Here is a 21,763-nt window from a genome sequence, read left to right as displayed (position 1 = left end):
GATTGTTGGGGTGTCTGTGCAGGGCCAGGGGTTGGACTGGATGATCTTCAGGGGCCCCTTCCAGCTCAGGGAACTTTATGATTCTGTGATCTGCCACCAAAGCCCTCCAGCCTCTCCTTTCAGGGTGTCTTTGGGCCCAGCGACTCATTTTGGCCCGTGATCTCCCTGGGAATCCCAATTTTATGGTGCCTCATCCACGTGCTCCCAGTGTGCCTGATTCATGCCAGTGAATCCAGAAAGGTTGAAGAGGAGCAAAAGAGACAAGGGAAAGCACTAGCACATTTATTCTCTTTCTTTGTTCCCAGCCCTGGGCATTTTGGGCTCATCTGTGAAAAGATGCATTGAAATCCCCACTCAGCCTGATCAGGACCATGGATTTCAACCATGGCTTCTCCCTGGTGGGGAAACCTGAGCCCATGGCCTTCCTGGGGTGGGCAGTGTGAGCTCCAGTGGCCCCGCATCAATCCCAGGAACTCAGCCCCAGCCCCTCTCCTTGCCTTTCGCGGGCTCTGCTGGTCCCTGTTGTGAGGAAGTGCTGCCCACCCTGGGCAGGGAGGTGGAGCCCACAGTTCCAGGACATGGGAATGTGCCTGGGGCTAAACCTCCCCCTTCCTGTGCTTTACATCCTCCCTGGTCCTTCTGAGACGGGAGCAGACCCTTCCCTTGTGATGTAACACACAAAAAACTGGGGAAAGGAAATCGAGGAAATTCGGGTCGAAAGCCAGGAGCTCTGAGTCATTCCCTGCCGTGTTCCCGGTAGGATATGGTGCATCCAGGGGCCAAGCAGAGCTGTGCCAGCTCTCCCCACCCTGCCCAAGCTGCCGCCAGGGCCCCCTGGTGTTACCTTTGTCCAGGACGGGCCCGAAGATGGCCAGGCTGTCGTCGATGGTGGTGCAGTTCCAGCGGCGGCCGCGGAACTGGTGCTGGCACTCCTGGATGCCCAACTTCACCCCCTCGGCCACGCTGGGCATGATCTCGATGTAGTTGCGGCAGAAGCGGAGCTGCTTCGGGACCAGGCCCGGGATGGAGCCGCAGAGGATGGGCTGGGACCCCAGGGAGCTGTACTGCTGCCCCAGGGCGAGGGACCTGCGGGGGACAGGGACAGGGTGAGGGCTGGGCAACTGCTGCCACTGATGGGCCTGCCCCCCCAGCACTCCTAGAGGGAATTTGGTGAGCCAAAGGGAGCCAACAGTTCAAAAAAGTACTGAAACCCAGGAATTTGGTGAGCCAAAGGGAACCAGTGGTTCAAAAAAGTACAGAAAAATGGGTGTTTCCTGAGGAAACGAGACTTTCTACTGCTGGTCCCACTGGTGTGAAAAGGGCTTTCACACCTGGGGACACCCTGGTCCTTGGTGGGCACAGAGGGAGGACTCGGCTCTCTGGAGCCATTCCAGATTATCCAAAGTGTCTGAGACCTCCCCAGGGGGCTGGAGGATCTGACAGGACCTGCAAGGGGCTGGATCTGGGGAAGCAATACCTGGAGGCTCGGGAATACCCTGAGGAGTCTCAGGAATACCCTGAGGAGTCTCAGCTGTGAGGAGACACCAACTGAGAGCTGCTGAACTGTGGCCAAGGTGGGGAGTGTCCTGTCCCAGGCCAAGTTCATCAGCAGAAGGACCAGCATTCCTGGAGAGGGGCTGCTCGGGGTCAGAGGTGTCAGAGCCACGTGTCCCAGGCTGGTTGGACTGTGCAGGTGATCCCAGCAGACACTGAGCCACCCCAGTCCCACGTGGATGGATCCCAGTCTCCAGCAGTAGCTGAGTGGGGCAGATGTGCTGGGAAGGGCAGAGCTGAGAGGATCTTTTCCTACCGGTCCAAGGACCTGGCAATGGCCCAGCATTAAATATGTGGGTCAAATTGCTTATTTGGCCAGAAATTGTCACTGAAGAGTGAAAATGTATTTTTTTTAGAGAAGCCCCGAGACACTGCTGTTTCACACAAACAGGGGCAGTCCCACAGCTACTGCTCAGGCTCCAGCCCAGCCTGGGGTGTCCCTGCAGAACATGGGGAGATGTGAGAGGGAGCAGCAGTTCTGTGCCAGCAGGAACTCAGAGCGGAGACCTCACAGTGCAAGTGCCAGTGTGGGCAAATATGAAAGAGTTTTGACTTATTACACTCTCAGGCACAGAGTGGGATTGCTGGGGTGTCCTGTGCAGGGCCAGGAGTTGGAATCCATGATCCTTGGGGCCCCTCCCAACTCAGAATATTCTATTTTTCTTGGATTCTATTTCTGTTGTCCTGAGAGTCCACAGGACTCAAGGTGGGGTCCCACCAGAGCTGAGGAGAAGGGAAGGATCTCCTCTCTCTACCTGCTGTCAGTGCTGCTCCTTGGGCAGCCCTGATGACTGTCTTTACCACTTCACATTCAAATCCTCGTCCTCTAGCACCCCCAGGTCTGGCTGTGCAGCTGGTTGGCCCCCAGCCCTCACAGGTGCAAGGGGTTGTTGCTCCCCAGGTTATTTTCCCCATCTCCCCTGCTTGAGGTGCAGCACATTCCTGTCTGCCCATCGAAGCACCTTCAAACAGCAGCTCTGGAGCATCACCCACCTCTCCCACCTCATTTGTTTCTCCCTCACACACCTGCCCACACCCGAGGGCTGTGTGTGAATGAATCAATCCTTTGTGGTCCTTGGTTAATCCAGGCTGGGAGAGCCTTCAGCAGGGGTTTGGCCCAACCTCCTGCTCAGAGCAGGGCCAGTTTCCAGGTTGGATGAGGTGTCTCAGGGCCTTGTCCTCCTACAGTCTGAGCATCTCCAAGGGCAGAGATGCCGCTGCTTTATGAGACACATGAGCTGCTGAGCTGCTCTCCCAGCCTGGAGGCTCAGGCTGGACACTGAGCTGGCCTCAAAGGGTCGATTTAACTGCACACTAATGATGTGAATGATGTAAAGGAAATCCCAGGGAGAGGTATCTCTGCTGAAGACACTGAACGGGCACACCCGACTCCCCCCGTGGCTGGGAAGCCCATGATCCTAATCCCTGTGCCAGTGCTGCCTCCTGCCACAGCTCCTGCTCCCTGCTGCTCCTGCCCCTCTCTGCCCAGGACTTCATGCAGTATTTAAATTCCATCTCCCCCACCCCTGGATGGGACACACAGAGAAGGGGCAGCCAGGTGTGGCTGGGAGGCAGCAGCACAAGGTGCAGTGCCCTGGGCCTGGTTCCCAGAGCTGTCCTGCACCTCCAGTGTCACCAGCCGTGACCTGAGGAGGGGGCTCAGCACTGCTGGGACGACGGGTCAGCCCCAGGGAACATGAACAACCTCAACTCCACTCTCTACCCTGTGAGGCAGGGACACGGTGGACAGGCAGGAGAACATCCTGCACGTGGATGTTTAAGGTCCCTTCCAACCCAACCCATCCCGTGTTTCTGTGGTTCCCCACACCCCCGTCTCACAGACAGGCTCAGGGGTGACAGGATGCTTTGTCCTGCCTGGGTTTGCAGAGCTGTGAAGGGCAGGCCATGGCCAGTGCCAGAGTGTCCAGGATGTTCCTGCAGCAGCAGGTTCTCACAGGGGAGGTGGTTCTGGGGAATTCCGGGGAGGACTCTCCTCACATTCAACCCCAGACTTGGTCAAATCTCTTCTTTAAGCTCCCGAGATATCTCACAGCAGACTTTCCTGCTGGGAAGGCCTGACTAGGGACGTGCAGCCTGTTTTGGCCCATCAGTTGAGGCTGGAATTGTGATGTGCTGTGAGGCCCCTGGGGAGGGTGGGGGCTGCTCTGGTTGCCCATGGCCACACACCCAGCTCTGGAGGATTCCATGTGCTTTTGATGACCTGATCCAAGCTTTCTCATCTTTCCCTTTTCCTCCTCTTTTGCACAGTCTCCATCACTCCCAAGTGTTTGCTCCTCGTTTTTCTTGTTGATCTCACTGACAGCAGCTTCTTTCCAGTTGTCACCTAATGCTCGGTTTTGTTCCCATGTCAGTGATTTCCTCACTGCTGATCCTTCTTAGACAGAAAAAGAAAACCTCATTCCTCTTGGCCCCTCATCCCCATTTCCCCAGGAGTCCTGAGAAGGCACAGGGGGCAGGTGCTGTGACTGAGGGGCTGCAGCTCCGTGGTCCTGTGGGCTGATGGTTCCTCCACAGAGCAGCTGAGATATGAAGATGAAACAAAACCTCTCTGAAATCCATATCTGGGATCCCAGGGACAAATACTGGCTCTAACACAAGGTGTTAAATCTAAAATCTAAGTCACAGAGTTAAATCTAAATCACAGATTAAATCTAAATCACAGAGTGAAAACTCAATAACAAGAGCTCATGGAGAAGAAAGAAACACATTAGAGAAGGAAGTGTCACAGGGTGAATTTGGGATAGGTGGAGGATAAGGATAATTTTTAAAGCACAAACATGACCCGAAGGCTGTGCCTGCAGGAGTGGCAGACCCCACACTCCCCTGCCTTGCTCTCCATGCTCTCAGTGTCCCTCCTGCTTGCCTGAGCCCGTGTTTCTCTGGCTCCCTTCACATCAAAGGGAAATCCTTATTTCATACCCCTTTCCACTGCCCTCAGCTTTACCCCCAGAAGGTGACAGATCCTTTTTTCCAGCACCAACTCCAGGCCCAGCCCCTTTGCACACTCAGAGGCAGGATCCATGAAATCCAGACAGCTCCACGTGGCTGAGAGACTCTTCATCTCCTCGTGGAGACATGAGGGGACAGATGGGCACATGAAGGTTGGCTGTGTGTGCTGTGGGAGTGCAGGGCACACTCAGGGACTGTGAGTGTTGATGGCAAACACACAGGAGATCCCTTTTCTCTTCCTCTGCTTCATCCCTTCAGTCTCTCAGGAGTCCTGACACTCTCAGGCCAGTGACTCCTTTTGTTCCCACCTGATGGTGCCAGACTGGGCAGGGCCCTGGATCCAGCTGACTCTCTGTGGTCCCCATTGGTCTGGGATGGGCTTTTGAAGCCCTGGGAGTAAATTGTCTTGTGCAGATCCTCTTTCTGTAGCTACCAGTGGGTGCATCCTCTCATCCTTGAAGAGGTGACTCCTGTCCTCCCGTTGCCTCAGTGAGGAGGATGCTCTGCCCACCCTCCCACCTTCATCCTTCCTACAGAGCTGGCCAGAAAACTCATCTTCCAGTTGGGCCACTGGTTGGAAAGACACATAGCAGCAAGAGAAATGAGACCTTGTAGTGTCTGGAAACAGCAGGATTTGGCCAGATTGGAACTGTGCCCAAACATATGAAAAGCAGATTTTAGAGTGATCACCAAGAAAGGTTCCTGACAGTGAGCTCAAAAGCTGCTGGGCCATTTATTCTTCCCTGTCTGCAGGAGACTGGAGGATGCTTGGAGCATTCAGGACTGGCCTCACCATGTGCCACAGGCTGCTCATCCCAGCTGGGTGTTCCCAGACGAACCCCGGTGAGAGACTCCTCCGTGGAACAGGGGCAGGGAGCCCTCCCTGAGGGGATGTCCTGGCAGGAAAGCAGCTCCATGGGGAGAGGTTTGTCCATCCTCTGCTGTGTGTGCAGGGCATGGTGAGGTCTGACTTTGGGGTTTGCTCACATGTGTTTCCTATTCCAGTTTCATGATTAAAAAAAAGGAAGCAAAGGACCCAGAGGGGACCAGATTCCCGAGGAACAACCTGGTAGTGACACCCCTTTCTCTTTCTTCTGCAATCCCATGAACCTGTCACTGTCTTTCATGAGTCCTGGGAGCCCTGGGAGTCCTGGAGGTGGATGGGAAGCTGCCTCAGCCCTGGACAAGGTTGACCTTTGCGTGCAGGCTCTGCTCAGCCCCCAGTGAGCTCCCAAGTGGGGCAGCACCTGGGGCTGCCTGAGGTCAGTGCTGCTGCTTTTTACTCAAAATGCAGGGAGAATATTCCTGGGATGTGCTGCTGAGGGAATCTTTTCCAGCTCTGAACTCAGCAGCTGAAAGCAGATCCTGCTCCTTTTGTCTCAGCAGCAGTTAAATAACAACTGCTCTTCCCAAATGCCTCGAAAGCCATGGCCAGAAACACTCCCTGAGAGCTCCAAGGAATGATGGAAATGAAGCTCTTTGAAATCGTGATCATGGAATCCCAGAATGGTTTGGGTGGGAAGGGACCTTAAAGCCCATCCAGTCCCACCCCCTGCCATGGACAGGGGCACCTTCCACTATCCCACGTTGCTCCAACCTGGCCTTGGACACTTCCAGGGATCCAGGGGCAGCCACAGCTACTCTGGGCAAGAGGTTTTTCCTCTCCCAGCATCTCAGGTCACTGCAGCACAGAGTTACAAGGCAAACACTGTCCTGTTCATGCCCTCTAATGTTGTGTCAATGCCCTGGATCCATCCCTGAGGTTTTTCCAATGCTCTGGGAAAGCTGTGAACCAGCAGGAGAAAACCAGCTCACAGCTCAGACCTTGTTTGCCACCTGCTGCCTTCGAGAAAACCTGTCTCTGCCTGTTTTCATTGCACAGTTTTTAGAGGTATTTGTTGTTTTCCAATTCTGGTCCATGTTCTGCTTCAAACAGGCCATTGTACCAGTGGCCTCCTGCTGTCTGAGCTCTACCTGGCCCAGGGGGGAGCAGCATTTCCATGTTCTCTGTATTTAGTGCTGTACAAGCCTTTCCCAGCTCCCACCAGCTCTGCCTTTCCCCTTCCCAGCAGAGGCCCCATCCCATACTTGCTTTCCAGGTAATTAAAGGGCAAATTTACCCTGAGCATCAGTGTGGGGTGAGCACAAACCTTCCAGGAGAGCCAGACCCTGCTCAGTTTGTTGGGCCCTGTTGGTTTGTCCACCCCAGCTGTGCTCACAGGGCTTCCACCACATGACAGATGTTCATTTGAATCCCAAGTCAAAACATGCAATATAAATGCACATTACAGGCTGGGAAGTGCCAGGTCCTGACTGAACATGGAGAACAGAGAGAACATGACAGGATTCAAATTGCAGTTTGAGGGACTGGATGGCAGCTCTGCTGACTGAGCCTTCACTCAGGAATCACACAGCTCAATGTGTCCAGAGTGTTGAGCTTTTCCACAGAGGGGGCACTTTTTCCCTGGTCTGAGATATCACCATCACCACAGACTCCCCACCAAACTCTGCAGTCCTTGGGGGGCCAATAAAACAGACAGTTTTTAAACAGGAGGCTCAGCTGCCTGAGCATTGGAGGCTGATCCTCCAGCCAAGACTGAGTCCCACAGGCAGGAGAGGCACGTGGGGGTTTCTTGTTTATCTGCCCTGGAAAGTCTCTGTGGACTTTCCACACCAGTGATGTGACCTCTTGAACAAGAGCTTTGTTTCCAACTGATGTGTTTGAAAATGCCCTCATTAAATAGTGGGCATGAATTGCATGATGTGCCCAACATTCACCAGCCCACAAGGCCATGTTCTGTCCAATTACAGTTCTCCCTTAATTCAGTCACACCTGAAGGCTGGAAACCTCTTAAACAAAGGCAAAAGTTCACCCAGGAATCACTCCCAGACCTGTGGCTGCTGGGAAATAGCTTAAGCATCACTCTGAGAGCTCTCCCAGAAGGGCAGCTCAGGGTGTTTAAACTCCTCCATTCCTCTATTTGAAGTCCTGGGTGCTTTTTGTTTCTTGTCCATGCACACAGTGGTTCCCCTCTGGTGCCACAGAGAGACATACCCAGTGGTGGGGCTGTGCCCCTTGGGAGGATCTTGGCAAGACCAGGAATGGTCAGCCTGTTGTCCAGGGGCACCAGCTGGTCAGAAATTTGGCAACTTGCTCCATTTGCAGAGGAATATTGGTTATTTCCAGAAGGAATCAAGGAATCTCACAAATGAGATGATCCTCTGATCAGAAAACAAGGGTTGGACACTTGTGCCCTGTCTGCAGTCCCAGAGGAGGGGAGAGGTACCTTTAATGCTTTTATTCTGAGGTATCAGAAAGAGGAGGTCCCAGGTCTTGCTAAAGCATGAATACTCCAAGGAGATGCTGAAGAGGGGCAGCTCCAGGGCTGAGGAATCAGAGGAAGAGGCTGGGGGTGTTTTATTTCAGCCTCCAATCAACACTGATGTTGAAGCAGCCACTGAAACACATCCCTGGCTAAATCTGCATTAATTCAAATGAAAAGCCCCATATCTACACACTGATAAAATTGTTCTTAGTAAAACCAGGATTATTTTCATGTTGGCTGGATGCCAAAGGCTGTGCTTATTCCAGAGGGGCAATCCCACATCCCCGGGACCTGTCCCTGTCCTGTACTGCAGGGGCAGTGGCAGCAGAACTCAGCAAAGCCACCCTTCCAGGGGAATGGTCCCCACCAAAGGCACCCCTGGGGATGGGCAGTGGGTCAGGGGCCTCTCAAAATGGGGCAGTGTGTGACTGTCACTCAGGAAGGGATTTGAATCCCTGTGGGTCAGGAGTGAGTTGGTGCTGCAGTGGCAGCAATTGATCCACTCTGGTGTCACTCTGGGGCTTGCTGGGAGTGCTTTCCACCCTCCCCATCCACTCTGCTGGCTGGAAATGAAGCATCTCCTGCAAGAGGGGGAGGGGGTGGGAGCTGCCAGCTCTGAAGAGCTGTCAAACCACAGAGACACCAGTGCCTTGTCATCTGCTGGGGGTCGGGGGAAAGCAGGGCTGGGAGAGGTCCTGGGCTGCAGGACACCAGCTCCAGCCCTGGGATCTGCTGACAGGGACAGAGGAGGATGGAGGGAAGGATGGATGGATGGATGGAGGGATGGATGGATTGAGGGATGGAGGGATGGATTGAGGGATGGAGGGATGGATAGAAGGATGGAGGGAAGGATGGATGGGTGGATGGGTGGATGGAGGGATGGAGGGAGGGGTGGATGGATGGATAGATGGAGGGATGGATGGATGGAGGGAGGGAGGGATGGATGGATGACAGGATGAATGGAGGGATGGATGGATGGATGGATGGATGGATGGATGGATGGATGGATGGATGACAGGATGAATGGAGGGATGGATGGATGGAGGGAGGGAGGGATGAACAATCTGTAGACAGGATGGCAGGGGATGGATTACTTTGAACTCTGAATGTCTAATCCCAGGGAGACATGAATGGAAAAGGAGTGCAGGGATATGGGAAGGGAAAACCAGAGCAGGGAATAGCCAGGGTGAGGCTCATGGAAGCACCAAAGTGAGTGCTGGGAGGAGGCTGCCCTGCTCAGTGTGTTTATTATATTTATATTATAGATGGGAATATTAACCATCATTTTATGTATTTCTCATTCTGCTGTGTCAATCATTAAAAAAAGTGCCAAAGGACATCCAGCAACAACAGAGGAGCCCTCCTAAAGAGAAGCCTCCCTCCTAAAAATGAGCCTCCCTCCTAAAAATGAGCCTCCCTCCTAAAGGGGATTTTTTTTGTGCTTTGTCTTCTTCCTCCCCTCTAAAAACTGTTACAATTGTCAGTGGGATGGGGTTTCCCTCATTACTTTTAAAAGGTGCATCCGGACTCTGCAGGTTTAATGAAGTTTAGGGGCTTAAAGGGGTGCAGGGGAGAGGCATCGCTTAGACCCCAACCATTAATTCAGGGCTTGTATCATCAGGTTGTTTCTTGACTGAAAGCAGGAGTAACACATGGATGGTGGGGGCAGTTTTTTCTTGTGTCTGAACCCCAGACGTGTTTTCTTCAACCTCCCACTGCCCAACCAAACAATCAGTGTCACTTTTGCATCTCAAGGCTGAGTTTTGCTACCTATCAGTGCTGCTCCCATGGCAGGAGGGTGTTAGACCCCAGAGTCTGTCTGTGGGCTGAGTCTCTCCATCAGTCCCAGGGAGCTCCAGCAGCCCCAGGCTGAGCCCTCTTGTTGAGCAGCCACAGGACCCTCCTGCTCTGAGCACGTTTGGGTTGGGATGAGCACAGGGCATGTTTGGTGTCTGAGGGTGATGCCCCAGTGATGGGACAGCAATTGTGGGGCAGGACCAACTCCTTCTAAAGTTGCTTCCCAGCCTGCAGGGTTTGGGAACCAGGGAATTTCCCCACTTAAGACTGGTCTGCTCTACCTGTGAGGTTAAAACTTGCTCACATTCACGTCCCTCATGGGACACATTTTCCATGGGAAGAACTGATTTACTGCCCCTCCAAAATGTCCATCTAGACCACCTCCAAACCTGACCCTCGGCAAGCACTGGCCTGTGTGACTCCTGGGAATGCTGGGCCATTCCCATGGGTCTGGCCTGAACAAGAGGTGCTGTGGGAATTCCTGTGCTCTGAAACAGGCCCAGGGGGAGGTCCCCGACTCCTCAGTGCCCAGGGAGCCCCTCTCTGCCGGGTTGCAGAGGAGGCAGTGCCCTGAAATCCCTCTGAGCAGGTGCAGGGTGTGGCTGAGCCCTCCCTCAAAGACTCAAGGAGTTTTGGGGTACAGAAGAAGAGCCAATGCAGAAAGGCAGATAAAGGTGAAAGCAAAGGGTGCTTTCATCACCATGGTGGAAAGGATCCAGCTCTTCCAGGGTTAAAAACCTCACATCTGCTGCTGTTTCTGATCCCACAACCTCTCCTGATTCACAGGTCTCCAAAATCAGGAGGTTTCCCTGCCAATGTGATGCTGTCCAAGAAGGCTGTGCCACCCTCCCCCTGGCTGTGCTGAGCAGTGCCCAGCGTGTCACCAACAAGATCTTCCTGCTCCATACAGCCCCAACCCTGCACCACCAACATGTTTGCTAAACCTCTGAATAAATGAAGTTGATTTTTGGGAGGCCATTTGTTTCCTCTCACAAGGTTCACTCGCAGTGACAGGGCTGAACGTGCCTCTTTTGGACCCAAATCCGTGGCTGCTCGTGGGGCTGTGTCAGTGTGGGGTCAGCACATGAAGGAGAGTCATTGTCCCCTCTGGTTGGTGTTGGTGGCACCAGACTGGGAGCCCTCCATCCAGTGCTGGGTGCTCAGGGGAGCAGGGATATGGACAGAGGTGTGACCGTGGTGGGCAGGGGCTGGGCAGGACAGGAGGCTGAGGGTGTCCAACAACAGCCACAGATGGGATGGAGCCAAGCTCTTCCCACTGGTACCAGATGACATAAAAAGGGGAAACAACTGAAGTGCAGCCTGGAAGTTTAGGTTGGGCATTAGGAAGAATTCCCTTTCCAGGTGCCCAGCAACATGGGGGGTGTCATCCATGGGAATTTGGGGGTATCAGCTGGACACAGCCCCTGCTGTTCTGGAATGCTGCTCCAGAGGAGTCTGGATTACAGACTGGAAGGATCCCTTCCCACCAGCATTGCTGTGACTTGGTGTCACAGGCTCTGATTTTGGGGCAGAAGGGGAACCATCACAACCGTCATCTCTGGCAGTCAGAGGCTGCATGAGAAGGACAGGACGCAGCCTGGGACTGAGGAAGAGGGTGATGGGAGGACACAGCTCCTGGGAGAGTGGTGAAGGCTGCAGAGCCTGTCCCTCCACAGATACAGACACAAGGTGATGGACAACTCCAAAATAATCCCAGCCCCCTCGAGCTCTGGGTCAGCTCCTGCCTGTGCCCTGGGTTTTCTGCCAAGGCAAAGGAGCAAACTGCACCTCAACAGAGGCACTGCAAGGAGAAAACAGCCTCAGCCTCAGCTCCACACACTCAAGGAGCTGTTGCTGCTGCTGTTTCACACAGCAAATTCCCACATTGGATTATTTGCAGAGACTTGTTCATATTTTGCGTGTCTGATGGGCTGGAGGTGGCCAATGTTCCCTGTGGGAAGGATCCTTCTGCAGACAGGACCATGGAAAATCCACATCCAGCTCTGAAATGCATCAGGTGCTTCAATTAGCCTGAGTGTGGTCAGATTCCAGTGATGCCTGGATGGGGAGGTCTGTAGGCCCTGGGAGGGGTGAGTGCCTTGCAGGGGTTGCTCCCAGAAAAGCTCAAGTTCTTTGATGTGGGAGATTTTAGGGAAATGCAAATATTTCCAGTGCAAACAGGTGCAGGCTGAGACCAGAAGAGGCTTTGTCAGGTGAAGGTTCATCTGGGTGGTGAGATGGGTGCAAGGGCCAGGATGTGTTGGGTGCATCAGGGCTTCAGAAAACACTGATTTCTTCAGCTTTCCTCCTAACCTGGGAGTTCCTGACACAGAACTGTTGGAATCTCCTGCCCTCCCTGTCACTGGGGGCGGGTCCACTCCTCCCCTTTCATCTCCAGGTGCTGTAACTCAGAATTCCCAAGTGACTGGTGGAGAGCAGCAGGCACAGGTGGGACACTCACTCTGGTCCATGTAGAGCTGCTGCAGAGGAGAGGGATCACACCCCAGAGAAGCTGCTCTGACTCACAGAGAATTAGGGAAGGACTTCCTAGATCAGGTCAGATGAAGCTGCCCTTGAGTTCTGGACAGTGCAGTGCACATGGGTGTTCTGCTGGGTGAAGGATGACCAAGGACAGACCTCCAGAAGGTTCACAGGCAGATTTTTTCCACACAAACTGAATCAAATTTCGCTGGTTTATTCAATTTTTTTTCTCTGTAGGCATGGCATGAGCTGCTCTCCTATGCATGGACTTGCCACCCATCACCCACATCCCTGCACCCATATCCCTGCAACCACACTGCCACTGCTCTGCCACTTCCACAGTCCAGGTTGCAGCCGGGCTGCAGTAAAATAAAACAAACCAAACCAAAATAGAATAAAATAGCATGTCTCACCTGCCTTCCCTGCACAAGACCCAGGTGTTGCCCTGCCACTGACTGGGTTTGGTTTTGCTGAGTTGGTGTTCTGGTGATTTAGCACGTCAAAGTGATTTTGGCTTTGATCAAAAGAGATCATGGAACCACAGGATGGTTTGGCTTGGAAGGTACCTTAAAGACCATCTCATTCCAAACCCTGCCATGGGAAGGGATGCCACCCACCAGAGCAGGTTGCTCAGGGTCCCATCCAGCCTGGCCTTGAACACCTCCATGTGAATGGGGGGGAGGGCTTGGCAGGGAGGGCCAAAGGGGAGATGGAGCAGCAGGTCTGAGCCCTTCTGAGAGGGACCTCTTGTGGGACTGACTTTGCTGAACCAGGTCCCTTCTGGGTGGAAATCAGATGAGTTTGACTGAAGAAATGTAACTCCCTCCAGGACACTGCAGTGCCCATCCCTTGGGTTCTGCAGTTGTTTTTGGGATGTGGGAAGCTCAGGGATACACATGGAAAAGAAAGAGATGCCAAAGGATAAGTCCTTCAGGAATGCTGTACTGGTGGTCACCACCTGGCTGTGACTGCCCTGCTGCCCACTGTGCTTCCCCCTGGCAGGAGGAGCTGCCATGGGAATGGACCAGCTCCAGGGTGAGTTCCCAGCCAGAAGAAAAGGCTCTGAGGCCTCGAGAGTCCCTGGCACGGAGCAGAGCCCCTGGACATGCTGGTAGAGCTGGGCCTGGCTCAGCAGAGAGCCCTTTGGGGGATGTCTGAAGGTGGGAGTGACTCGGGGCTGCAGTGTCACTGTGCTGGGGGGCACAAAAGTCACCTCCCTGACAGCAGATGGGACACGGCCCAGCCCTGCAGTGACTGAGCCAGGGCTGCCTGCAGTGGCACCTCCAGGAGGGTGCAGCCACCTCTCTGACACTCAGCAGAGTCAAATGAGACATCTCAGGGAAGGAGGGCATTGCCATGTTCCTGGAAGTGGATTACTCAGCTCTGAGAGCTGCCCACAGCTTCCTCCTGCACATGTTAGGGATGGTTCTGCACTTCTGTTTCCTCCATGGAGTTCTGGCCAAGCCTGTGCTGTCTCACCCAGTCAAGAGCACACGATGCTGCACAAACTGGAGTGGTTTAAGCCTCCTCCTTCTTGTAAATGGGATGTTAAACATGGAAAGGGGACAAAGGAGCAATAGCAGTGAGCTGAGGCAGTGGCTTATGTTGACAGTTTGATTAGTCTATTGGAAAGACTTCTGAGAGATTATTTAGTTACAGTCAGAAGAAGGGGAAGATTAAGACTTTGTGTCCAGCAGAAGAGGGTGAGACAATGGCTGTTGAGTGGGAATTCAGACCAGGGAAATACAAAGGCACAATTCTCAAAGACCAATGTCCAGCACTGGTTGCATAATCTCTGACACTGAGTGTCATCAAATCCAGCCTGTGCTGTTCTGAACAGAACTGTTTGAGTCACTACAAATGAATTACTCACCCTGAGGCAAAAGGCTGAGAGTCAGTGGTTGCAGTGCACGGCCCTGCCTGCCTGGGCAAGGAGGATTTATTTCCCTGTGCTCTGGGTCCATGAGGAGCTCCATCAATAGTGGCTGCACTGGCAGGGGCAGCAGAGGAGGAGGATGTGCCTGGGCAGTGCTGCAGGAGTTGGATCCAGCTGTTCTGTAAGGGGGGGCTTCTGGGAAACCAACATTCCCTACTTCCCCCCTGTACAAAGCTAAATTCCCCATCTGCACTCAGTAAGGTGCCCTGAAGTTTTCAGGGGTTGCACATGGCAGGACAAAGGAGTTCTGTACATAACGAATTTAAACCAACTCAGTAATTTGAAATAATCTTCTGGTACCTGCAGAGCACCCAGGAATTCCAGGATCCCTAATGCAGGGGATGGAGAAGGACACCCTCCCAGTGCCATGGCAGGTGGTGTATTCTGCATTCCCTAAATTCACAGAGCACTGAGGAATGTTCCTCTGTCCCCTGCAAATGTTTTTCCTGCATCCTCTGCTGGACCTGCTGTATTCCTTTCTCATCCAAACAACCCTTGTAAAGAAATTAGCTTTAAACACTTTCTAAGTTCTCTGCCTGCAGCTCCTGTTGCAGAAACATCTACAGTCCACAAACACCATTGGAAACCTGGGATCTACTCCCACCACCCCAGGTGACTGTCCTGACCCCTGGTTCCCTCCCGTGCCCTGCAGTGTCTGTCCCCTTGGCACCTCTGTCACAGTCTCTGCTGGGTTTTGAGTCCTGATGGCTCAAGAGCTGAAACAAATTCTGCTCCAGGGCCCAGAGCTGTCCTGTTGCACCCTCAGGACTCTGAGCGTGCTGTCCCTGGGCCAACCTGGATCATTTCAGTGGCCTGTCACAGGCTTCTACCCACCTCCCACTAGCCCAGGTTGCTCCAGGCCCCTCCAACCTGGCCTTGGACACTTCCAGGGATTCAGAGGCAGCCACAGCTTCTCTGGGCAACCTGTGCCAGGGCCTCACCAACCTCAGAGGGAGGAATTTCTCCCCCAGTATCCATCTAATCCTGCCCTCTGGCAGTGGGAAGCCATTCCCTCTTGTCCTGTCCCTCCATCCCCTGCTTGTTCCCAGCCTGGTGCTGGCCCTGTACACCCTTCTTGCCCACCCTGCTTTTCCCAGCTGGACAAAGCCCTTGTAGGGGAGATCGAGGTCTTGGATCAGGATTTTGGTTGTCCCCTCTCAGCTCTCATGGGCCATGTGGAGCTCAGAGCCAGGAGGACGTGGCTGTGAGCTGCCTGGGCTCTTGTAAAGGCTGTCCAGGCCTCTGGAACAGCAGCTCATCCCTGGTGCTGGTGCAGATCTGAGGCAGATCCTGTCAGAGGAGCAGATTCTCATCTCTCACAAGCAGATGGGCCCAGAACTGAGGAAGGACTGGAGCAAAATTACATCCTGGGCAGGAAGTCCTGCCACCTGTGCCAAATTCCTACTGCATTTTTTTGAGTGAGAAGAATCCTAAGTAAAAGAAAATTACTTCTTGATCCTCAGGAGTGTTCCTCCTTGTACAAAAGAAACCCTTTCTCTCATCACACAGAATTACTCAGTGGCCAACACCACTCCAGCTCTTCAAAAGTGTGTTGCTTCTCGCAGGGGCCTGGCACCAAAAGTATGAAAGATGGTCTAGTTGTGGCTGGAAATCTAAGTTGACTCTCACAGTCCTGATAGTTAAAGGAATAATGAAATTCAGAGCCTTGTGTCAAGCACAGAAGGAAGAGACAGAAGGAAGATCAAGATATTGGCTGGTTGTTAAATGACTTGTGCACAGGAATTTCAATCAGTGCAATTAGAAGATAATCCCCTCCCTTCCAGCAGCTCCTTTTAGAGGCATAATTAGAACCATGGAATCTCAGGCTGGTTTGGGTCTTAAGGGACCTTAAAGATCATCCAATTCCACCCCCTGCCACGGGCAGGGGCACCTTCCACTGTCCCAGGTTGCTCCAAGCCCCGTCCAACCTGGCCTTGGACACTTCCATGAACCTCATGAATCTCAAGAAAAGCAAATGCAAGGTCCTGCTTCAGTGGTGGGACAGCCCCACACAGCAGGACAGGCTGGGACTGACTCACTTGGCAAGGAAGGACTCGAGGATCCTGGTGGGCAACAACTGGAACAGGGGTCCCTTGTATCCCTGCAGGAAAAAAGGTCATCTGCATCCAGGGGCTGCACTGGTAAGACTGGAATGTTGAGGGATGTGATTCTTCCCCTCTGTTCAGCACTTGTACAATCCCATGTCCAGTTTGGGGCTCCCTAGGCCAGGCAAGGCATGGCCATACAGGTGAGAGTCCAGTGGAGCCCACCACGATGGTCAGGGGGCTGTTCTGAGCAGTCCCTCCAGGTGAGAGACCAGCAGATGACCCTTTCAGCATCAATTACTGTTCTCTGACACGATGGTTCAACAGGGCTGCCAGAGCCTGGCTTGGCCCCCACCGGGAGTGTGGCTGTGGAGTTCCCAGGGATGGAGGTTTCACTCTAAACTCAGCTCTCTGGGTGTGCCAGTGCCTCCTCCAGCCCACAGAGAACAGGTACCTGTGGGAGTCACTTTAGCTGTGCCCACACATCTGTCCCAGAAGGCCCTTACTGGCTCTCCAGCCCCACCAGAGGAGGGTGAGGCTGAAAGCACGAGCCAGGAAGGTGCATTATCTTTTGGAAAGGTAAGAAACAAAACCCAACAAGCTGCTGGAAAGGCCACAGTGGTTTTTGTCCCCCAAGCTGGCACAGAAACATGGACCTTCCCCACAGCAGCGCCCTGTGAGAGCCACCAGCCTGCCTGGTATTTACAGAGAGGCTGCTCCGGGAGCCTGGGATGTCACAGCCTGAGCTCAGGTGGGGTCTGACCACAACAGGAATAACCATGTCACTGAACAGACTCCCCCAGGGATGAGCTGGATCCCACTGCTGGTGGTACCACCCTCAGACCCCCCCAGGACCTCCCCCTGCACACACAGAGGCTTGGGCAGGTGAACTGTGCAGGGAAGTGAAGTGGCATTTCCCCTTCTGGGCAACAAGGGGCTTTTCTGCTCGGTTGAGAGCAGATCCAGGGGATGAGGCAGGAATGGAGGAGCCCAGCAGGTGAGCATTTAGCCCTGCCTTGCACTCCTGGGTGTTGTGTGGGCAGGTAAGAACACTAAAGGTCATTTAAATGCTCTATTCCTGTGGGGCTGGAAATGCCTGTGCAGTTGGTGGAGGAGCAAAGGTGTTTTAAGGCTGGAGCATCTGATGTACAAGAGGCTGGGAGAGCTGGAACTGTGGAGACAGAGGGAAAGAAATCCATGGAGAGATCTGGTCAATGTGTGCAAATAACTGGTGGGAGGGAGTGGAGAAGCTGCAGCCAGACTCCTCAGACTGGTATCCAGAGACAGGACAAGGGGCAATGAGAGCAAACTGGAACACATGGAATTCTCTCTGAACACATGAGAATTGCTCACTGTGAGGTGACAGAGCACTGACACAGGTTCCCTAGAGATCTTTGGGGACCTTTGTCCTTGGAGACACAACTAGGACACAGTCCTGGGCAACCTGCTGTGTTTGACCCTGCTTTGAGCTGGTGGGCTGAGCTCAGGGATCTTCAGAGGCCACTTCTAACCTCAGCTATTCCTTGATTCTGTGACTAAATATTGAGTTCTTTGGCAACAAGTGATGGATTTCATGCTGAAGGACTGAAAGCTTTGCTGGTGGGGGTGGGACAGATCTGAGTGATGCACTGCTGGGATCCCCCACTCTGTGAGGGAGGATGGAGAGACACCTGGCAGGGTGGCAGGGGGAGGAGTGCAGGGTGGCACCAGGATGTGCTGGGTGGTTTCAATGCCATTGTCCTGGAGCCACTCCAGCCCATTTGCCTGGCTCCCAGTTACCTGTCTCTGTCCAGAGCCAGTGTAACTGGGAGGGCAGTTCCTCTTACTCCCCTCTCCAGGTCTCATTTCTCCCCTTCCTGAGTCCTCCCTGCTCAGCACTGAGATGGGAATTGTCAAGTCCCAAATCTCAAACTTCTTAACCTCCTGTCTTTTTAACACCTGGCCCAGAAAGCCTCTCATTTCCAAGCTGGGTTTTTTTCACCCAACATCATCTGTTAACACCCCCACCCTAAAAGCCATTATCTTTCTGAGGGGAGAAAGTCTCACCCCAAAAGTGTCACATTCACAATCTCTTCACTCTGTCACAACTTTCTTCCTCCATAAACCTCCTAACCCTGGACTTTCCTCCTTCCCTCTGTTCTGTTGCTCATTGCAACCCCCTTGTCCTATACTGTAATCTCAACTATCTCTCCTCATGTCACCCCCACTTCTGCTTTTCTGTTTCCAACAGCCCTCACAGAGCTCAGGGAGTGTTTGGACAATGGTCTCAGGGACATGGTGGGATTGTTGGGGTGTCCTGACTTAGTGATCCTTGAGGGTCCTTCCAACTCAGGGTATTCTGTGATTCCCTGAGTGAAGCAGGACGGGAGGGGAGTGCAGAGAGGGGCCATTGTTGTAGCGCTGGTGGCCTTGGAACCTGCTGGTGACAAGAGCCAAGGAACTGGGCCAGGACCCAAATGCTCAGCCCAGACTGGGTGTGAGGCACAGTCCAGCTGAGACCCTGGGGCCTCAAGTGACCTCGCGGAAGTCAGAAGTCAGCCCAGACAGCAAAGGGAGCTCAGTCACATCCTCCTCCCTCGCAGCTTGTGGGGTAGAGAGTGGGGTCAGACCTGAGCCCTTCACCTGCTCCAAGACTGGTTCCCTCTGAGGAGTCCCTTTGCCTGAGGACTCCCCACAACAAAGGGCCTCCTAACAGAGCAGCAGATCCCTCTGGATGGGTGTAATTTCCCTTGTGAGAGCACGGGGAGGGTGTTGCATCCCTCACATTATCTCCCTGCCCACCGGCGTGTGGATTAGTGTTGCTGCAGCAACAGCACTTTTGTAAGATGAGCCCGTTCTGGGGGAGCTGCTCCGGTTTGGGTGACTCAGGGCTCTGTCATGGGCTCGAAAGTGATTTGGCATCTGCTTCCAGCGCTTTGTCTTGGCATCACACGCGGGTTGGCTCGGAGTGCTCTGCCAGCAAAGGCTGGGAGTTTGGGGGGGTGGGGGAGATGGAGCTGCTTCTCCTCTTGAGGGATGAAGTTGCTCACACGGGGTGTATGCCCAAAACTGGGCTCCCCCCATTGTTCCTGCAGCAGATAGAAATGTTATGTTCAGCAATGCCTGGTCAAACCAATGTCACCCTCAGTTTGGAAAACACAATCAAGGGATTTGCTGCGGGAGAGGATCTATTCTGCAGGGACTGGGAGAATATTATTCGACCGGGAATTTACATAAATGCATATGATTTGCATATGCAAATTCAGGCTCCCAGGCTGTGACCTCAATAAACACAGCAGGATTTTCAGCACTGGAAAACCTTTCCTCCAACGCTGGGATTAGTTTGGAGAATCTCCCTCCAGGTTGGGGGGTCCTGGCAGGGCTGTACCTCTCTGTGTGCACCCTGTGTGACCAAGGCCACCTCATCTCCCAGTGCTGCTGCCCCCCCCATCCCTCCAGCCTGAGAGCCATTCCCTCTGCTGAGATTCACCTTTCCTGTCTCCTTCCCCAAACCTGGCACCGATGGAGAGAAATGTTTCCTATCAGGGAGGAGGTGACAGGACACTCCATCCAGACTGGGGCATCACAGAAATCGAGGGAGGTGGGGATGCTGGTGGGGATGCTGAGGCTGGTGGGGATGCTGGTCACACCCACGGGTGAGCCAAGCCCTCTCCAATGGCTCCAAAGGGTGTCCCTTTGGAGAGGGCGAGTGGTGACTGACCCCAATAAGTGCCAACTGTCTGGAAATCACCCACTATCAATCACAGCCTTTGCACTGAAAAGCAGCTTCCCAGTGCTCAGGCACTGTGGAAATGTCCCACGGAACACCATGGATGGGAATCACCACATCCACCCAGTCCCACAGTTTGGGGTGTGACCTAAGGGGGATGCCTGGGCTGCATCTTTGGAGAGTCCTTCACTGTGCTCTGAGACCAGGACTGAAGTGCCAGGGGTGGCTCTGCTCCTGTAAACAGCCTGAAGTTACCACAAGAAGGGTGAGCCTGGCCAGGAGGGGACAGCAGGGACTGTGGTCACTTGGGCTGCCCATCCTGGGGCTGAGATCAAGGCACCCAGTTCTGTCTCAGCAGGTTGAGCTGGATCTTAAAGTGTTTTATGGTTCATACAGCCAAATTGGATCTTCTGGAAACCAGATCTAGAACCTGGTGGTTTCTTGTGGTGAAAAATTAGGCCTCTTTAGACTGTGGCTGTTCTCTTTCCATGGAGAGCAAAGCTGCACTTGGAGTGGATGGTTCTGGGCTCTAGAAAGGTGTGAGACACAAACTGCCATGACTATTGCAGAAAATATCGATCCATGGGACACTCTGGGTCTGCTCAAAGGTCTGTGTAGATGGTGCTCTGCCTCCTTCACAGGTAACTCAGCTCTGTTTGAAAGCACCATGGGAAACAAGGCAAGAGGAAACGGTGGCTTTGCCCTGTCCATGCAGGTTCCAGCAGGGAGGGGATGTGGGATGTCCTGAGTAGAAGGCTGGCTCTGGACTGTCATGTTTAAGGACAGTGAGTGAAAATCACTCAGTGATTTTCTCACCCTGTGGTGTTTGTAGCCCCCATAGTCCCTCCTGGGAACATGTCCCACAATCTAATTACACATTTACCTCAGACAATTTCAATCCCAGGGGTCAATAATTCCCCTGAGCAGCAGCAACAAGCCTTGGAATGAATTAAACAGGAGACAGCTTGTGTGTGGGTCTTTGGGCCAGTGCAGACAGGACAAGATGTGAGAAATGTGCTTTACACCCTCTGAAGGAAAGAGGGACATGTATGGAGGGCTTTGAGACACTTCAGGATAGTGGGGACTGGAGCACAGCTCCTCTTGGCACCTCAGTGAGGGGCTGGGCTGGATGTTCAGAGCGGGGTTCCCTTGATGCATCCCACCTCTGACACTGCATGCAGGGGGTGTCACTCCTCACGGGCTTGGATGGGAAACTCTGCTGACCCCAGAATCCTGGAAGTGATCATGGGCTAGTGAGAAGAGAGATATTTTGGGGCCTGTGCAGGGGAGGTGGCTCACTCTGAACGGGTGCCCTGAATGGTAAATAACTAACTACCAAAAGCTGGAAAGAAGGAGGATGTGGGGATGTTTGGAGTTCCAGCATTGCCTTCCCAGGTAACCATGATGTGTGACAGGGCCCTGCTTTCCTGGGGGAGGCTGAACACCTGCCCGTGATGGGAATGTTGAAAGAATTCCTCACTTTGCCTTCCTTGTGTGTGCAGCTTTGCTTTACCAATTAAACTGTCCTTATTTCAAACTGTGAGTTTTACACTTTTACCCTCTGATTCTCTCCCCCATCCCACCACCAGGGAACAGATTTGGTGCTTGGCTGCCTCCCTGGCTTAACCCACAACAGGTTCTTGCATCCTGAGCAACAAACTTCTTTTCCTTCTCACACTCTTGTCATCATCCCTGATCTACAAGGTCTGTCCTGCATTGATGTGGAATTGCCTTTCTCCAAGTGGCAAATCCCAGTGTTGTCACTTCACTTAAGGCTTTCAGCCCTTCCAGTCCCTTGCTCCTGGTGGGCTGTTGCTGTGCTTTCCTCATTTTATAGAACTACTTTTTGGGAAATGCAATGATCAGATTGCAATCAGACCTTGGGATGCAGCAACAAAAAATAAGTAATGACTAAAATAGTGACATGCTGATATTTTCTGCTCAG

General features: G+C 53.3%; 1 protein-coding gene across 1 annotated transcript in view; it reads right to left on the bottom strand.

The window, feature by feature from the left end:
- The window catches only part of WNT3 (Wnt family member 3), a 43,700-nt gene that overhangs the window by 9,997 nt on the left and 11,940 nt on the right, over positions 1–21,763 (bottom strand). The window contains exon 3 of the mRNA XM_032711267.1: positions 845–1,086. Coding sequence (XP_032567158.1) covers positions 845–1,086 — 242 coding nt within the window. The remainder of the gene's footprint in view (positions 1–844; positions 1,087–21,763) is intronic.

This window comes from Chiroxiphia lanceolata, chromosome 26 (genome assembly GCF_009829145.1).
Source record: "Chiroxiphia lanceolata isolate bChiLan1 chromosome 26, bChiLan1.pri, whole genome shotgun sequence".
NCBI classification, from domain to species: domain Eukaryota; kingdom Metazoa; phylum Chordata; class Aves; order Passeriformes; family Pipridae; genus Chiroxiphia; species Chiroxiphia lanceolata.
This window is presented reverse-complemented; position numbering and strand designations above follow the sequence as displayed.